General features: G+C 46.0%; 1 protein-coding gene across 1 annotated transcript; it reads right to left on the bottom strand.

Moving 5' to 3' along the window:
• Positions 1-464: 464 nt before the first annotated feature.
• LOC112291911 (monodehydroascorbate reductase 4, peroxisomal) lies at positions 465-4182 on the bottom strand. The gene is made up of 7 exons (XM_024539893.3): positions 3671-4182; positions 2944-2995; positions 2698-2778; positions 2485-2603; positions 2075-2300; positions 1756-1874; positions 465-1268 (listed from the first exon to the last, which is right to left on the bottom strand). Exons 1-7 carry the CDS (start codon positions 3788-3790, stop codon positions 525-527), a joined length of 1461 nt encoding a protein of 486 aa, XP_024395661.1. The 5' UTR covers positions 3791-4182; the 3' UTR covers positions 465-524.
• Between the last annotated feature and the right edge of the window lie 448 nt (positions 4183-4630).

The raw sequence follows: 4630 nt of genomic DNA on the forward strand, positions 1-4630 counted from the left end.
TAAAGTGTGATCCACATTACATTCTTCAGGAGCCCACCCTAAAGAGCTTTCATAACAGCAAGCAACGAATTACGTTGTTCATTAATGGGGTCCATTCATTAATGACCATCAATTGCTACTAATTTGTTTACAGCAATTTGCCCACCTCAATGCGTCTTACAGTTGAATGAAGCACTTAAAAAGCTTACATATTGAACTCACAAAAGAAGCGTATCGGTTGTTGCCTGATCAAAGCAGTCGGCACGAATAGTAATTTATGGCACCATGGCATCAAGATGGACTAGAAAACATATTTACTTACTTGAAGGAAGGAAGGAAGGAAGGAAGGAAGGAAGGGCATACGGTTTCAATGCTGGCATGAGAAATTTGACCGAATTCAATACATGGGCTACTGAGTGGGCAAGGCAGATTTCGAATTTTATAAGAGTAGCCAACAAAAGAAAAAAAGTAAATACACAAAGTAATTAAAAGGGGAGAGAAAGATAGATATTCAAGCATTAGCGGCACCACGTTTTTGTTTTGAATCACAGTTTTCTGGATCTCCTGCTGCCAAACCAGTATATAACCCCAACAACGGCCAATCCTAGGGCTAAGCCACCACCTGCTTGAAGCGCCCACGTCGAAGGGTGGGTGAACAAGAGGTTGCTCTCGGACGAGGTGATAGAACTCATCAATGACATCTGTGGAGTAGGCTCCGCTACCGTCAGTGCAAAATCAAGACCTTGTTTCTTTAACATACTAATATCCTTTACATGTGGCCGTTCTCTGGCTGCCTTGGCTAGTGCCGCATACTCTACCTTGGACCCTCCCTCCAGAAACGCCCCTACCAATCTCCCATTGTGCACCCAGAAAGCCCCGAACTTGCCTACAATTTGGTCACCGAATAGCACACTATCACCCACGTTGTCGCCGTAGAATTGCCACGACAGCGTGAAGACCCGGGAGTAGAAGTAAGGAAGGTAGTCGTAATTGTCCACTTTGTTCCCCATCAGGATGGCCTGCACAGCGTGAGCTGCAGACTTGCGAGCGTGATCCACATGCTCCAGCCTCCTCACATCGCTGTACATCGGCATGGGAAAGGTCGCCACGTCTCCCACTGCATACACGGACGCATTGCTCACACTTTGCATTTTGCCATTCACTTTGATGCCCCCTTTCTCCAGCATGAGCTGCCCTTCAAAAAGGTCCACGTTGGGGCGTATACCGATGCCCACAACCACAATGTCTGCGTCTATTCGACTTCCGTCTTTCAGTATGACTGCAGTCACCTGGCACATCGTAAAACATCGTAAACACCGCTTTAGGGTGAGAATATGGGTTCGGTGATGGTAGACATTCCATCCCAAAGGGCAGACATGGCACAATTGCACCAGTAAGCAAAATGAGCATCAGATTAGTACTAAGGCGACACCTACAAAAATAATAATAATAATAATGATAATAAATTCCGAGGCATCATGACATTCTTCGAACTCATGATACAAATCCTTACAATGGCACGAGGTAAGGAGAAATCTAACACATAGATGTAGATATCTGTACACATGAGGAGACGTCATTCCTAAGCTTTGAAGGACACATGCATATGGTACGAGGTGTTCAATGCGTTGGACTGATACAAACTTATAATAGTACGAACATGACAACTACCTAGTACGAACACCACATAAAACATGACGGCGACAGCGCGTATCGATTGGCTACCAAAAGAGTTATAAATACCATCAGTTTTTTTATTAATGGGCGAAATGATACCTTGTCCGATTCGTCGCACTCAAATGAAGACAGGACGTTCCCTTTTCGAAACTGTATACCCTTCTTCATGTAGTAATCTTCATAATATCTTGCAATCTCTGGTGTAAATAAGCGAGGCACTGTAAATACCACCAAGTCCATTTAGAATACTCTGGACGTGGTATGCCAATGGCAACCTCATCACGCATCCAACTACAGTCCACTCCACCTCAATGTCTCTCAAAAACCAGAAGCCACTCTCACTAATTCGGATACTGCAGTGATAATGTTGAAATCACGTCATATTTTCCCTGATAAACTAGGGGCAATTGATTCTTACTGCAGTAATCTTCCGGGAACACCATGGTCACAGGAATACGATTCCCGTGGAGGGCTGCGGCACACTCCATCCCAATGTAGCCACCGCCAATCACAACAGCCTTCCCGCCTTTCTCCCGACACTCTGCCATCGCATCCACGAGATACGTCGCATCTTTGATGTCTCGAAGGTAGCAAACGTTCTTTGCATCTGCTCCCGTGACCCCAAACTCATCCAGCTTCAGAACCTGCTTAATTCCGAAAATCTTAGACCTCAATTACATTTCAAAATCTACTTCCGGCTTACGCCCCGAGCGAGGAGTATATCTAAACAGTGAATAATCCACATAAAGGACGTGCTACTTGGAGATCATGTCTCTTTAGAAATGAGCCCAAATTAACTTCCTATGTACAGGGAAAATAGGGCCGTACCCGAGCGCCCGTTGCAACAATCAGGATGGAGTACGAAATGGTTTCACCCGCAGCAGTCAAAAGAGTTTTATCTCTAACATTTGCTTGTGTAACGCGAGTTCCCAAAACCAACTCGATCCCTGCAAGCGTAAGATGTTGATGGGTGAGCTTCCTTAAGCTTACCAAATCGTTGCAATCATCTGGCGGCATACGATGGCAGGGAGGATGAATTACCTTTTTCTTGAAACCATTTAGCAGGATGCGATTGCTCCCCCACACCCACACACGTATGAAAAGCAGGTAACCGCGCAGGTTCTGCTTCACAACCACAAACCAACGCTTGATTTTGCCACCATACTCAAAACATGCTCCAATAATTTATTTTTGGAAGAAATAATAAAAAGTACATCACAGTTAATTTGAAATTACATACAAACTTAGATGATGCAAAGCTGAAAATAATACTTGCCATGTACGTACCTTTGGCTAACAAGTATCCCTTACTCAAAGCAGGGCGCTCATATGGTGCAACCTGCATGATCCATCTTCCAGATGTTAGCCACAGGAATAGTTCTGCCCTAAATAAGTTTTTATATTACCAAAGTATGCATGACTCGCACAGACAGCGTCCATAGTCTATTTCCAGGTCTTCGACAGACCCTTGTGGATTCGGACATTTCAACTACACGAAAACCCCAGTATTTAGACAGTGTTGAATATTCCTAGTTGAGCGTATACATACAAGTGTAAACTCGACTAACTCAGTTGCACGTAGCGAACGATCGTTGCAAAATGGACGACCACTAGACCAAACAGGCGACCAAATCAGCCAAACCTACGAAATTCGACAGCTATAACCAGTAAAAGGAACAAAACGACTTTCGTGTGAACCATAAAACTGAAATAGGAGCGACAGCGCAAAGATGAGACATCGATCGACCCAATTTTTACTTTTTTAATTTTTAATTTTTTTTTTTGAACTCAAAGCCCAACCGCCGGAAAAAAAAAACCAAATAAAAATCAACATAGTCACGAGCTGAAGATTGTTCCAAGAAAGACACCGAAGAATGGCTATTAAAGCAATAAATCATAAAGATCCAGATCCACACGGAAATTCAACGAACATATCCATGTCTCAATCACCCGAAATCACGAGGAAAAGGGACAAATCAAATTGAATTGTAAACGCAGTTGCTGGCAGACGCACCATTTCTTGCGAGATAACACACAAATCCCCGGGATTCAACCCATGCTTCACGAACTCCGACGCTGCGTATCCGCTCGCCGTTCCGCCCCCGAGGATCACCACCCTGAACGATCGCCCCATGGCGGAATCAGCTCATTCCCTTCCTCCCTCTTTCCCTCCGCGGCAACAACCCCACTACTACTTCCCACGCCCCAAATTCCGTTGTCCAAAGCTCACTCACTCACACCGCGACGACGGCAATCACTCCCTCGCACCCAATGCACCCTGGGTCGCAGCAGCAGCAGCGCCCCGCGCACCACGGGACGGGAATTGGGCATTAAAGCAGCAGCAGCAGCGCGGTGACGAAGCAGCTGGGATTTATACGTGATCGGGGAGAGGGGGTTCGGATCGGGATGACGATGACGGCGATGGGTTATCCTGACGCTATTGCACCATTCCTCCCTCCTCCCTCGTCCTCTTCCTTCTTCCTCTTCACCGCAAATCGGCACCGCCGCACCTCCACTCCCCCACCTTCGGAAACTTTGCACACCCCCCGACCCCGCCCCCTTTTTTCCCGGCCCCGTTGAGATAACGGCGTTCATTCGTTCGTCCGTCCCCTTTCATCGCGTGGTCATGCACTCTGTTGATTCCACCGTTTCCCATCGGGATGAATGGATGGATGAATGAACTGATGAATAAATGGATGAATGGATGGATATATGAATGAATGAACGGGTGGATGAATGGGTGGGTGGATGGATGGATGAAAGTTTGGATGAACGTGTGGATGGATGAATTCGTGGATGAATTTGTGGATGGATGGAATCCATAGACTGTCTTTTTTCCGTGCTTTTTTGACTTCCGTGTGCTTTTGTCCATCCCCATCATGGTGGGGTGGGGTTGATCCCATGCCACACAGCTTCCTTTCTCTTTCTGGTGTGATCTGTTGTTCCAAAGTACTACTCCCTACTACTACTACTA

Source organism: Physcomitrium patens, chromosome 14 (assembly GCF_059467195.1).
Source record: "Physcomitrium patens ecotype Gransden chromosome 14, ASM5946719v1, whole genome shotgun sequence".
NCBI classification, from domain to species: domain Eukaryota; kingdom Viridiplantae; phylum Streptophyta; class Bryopsida; order Funariales; family Funariaceae; genus Physcomitrium; species Physcomitrium patens.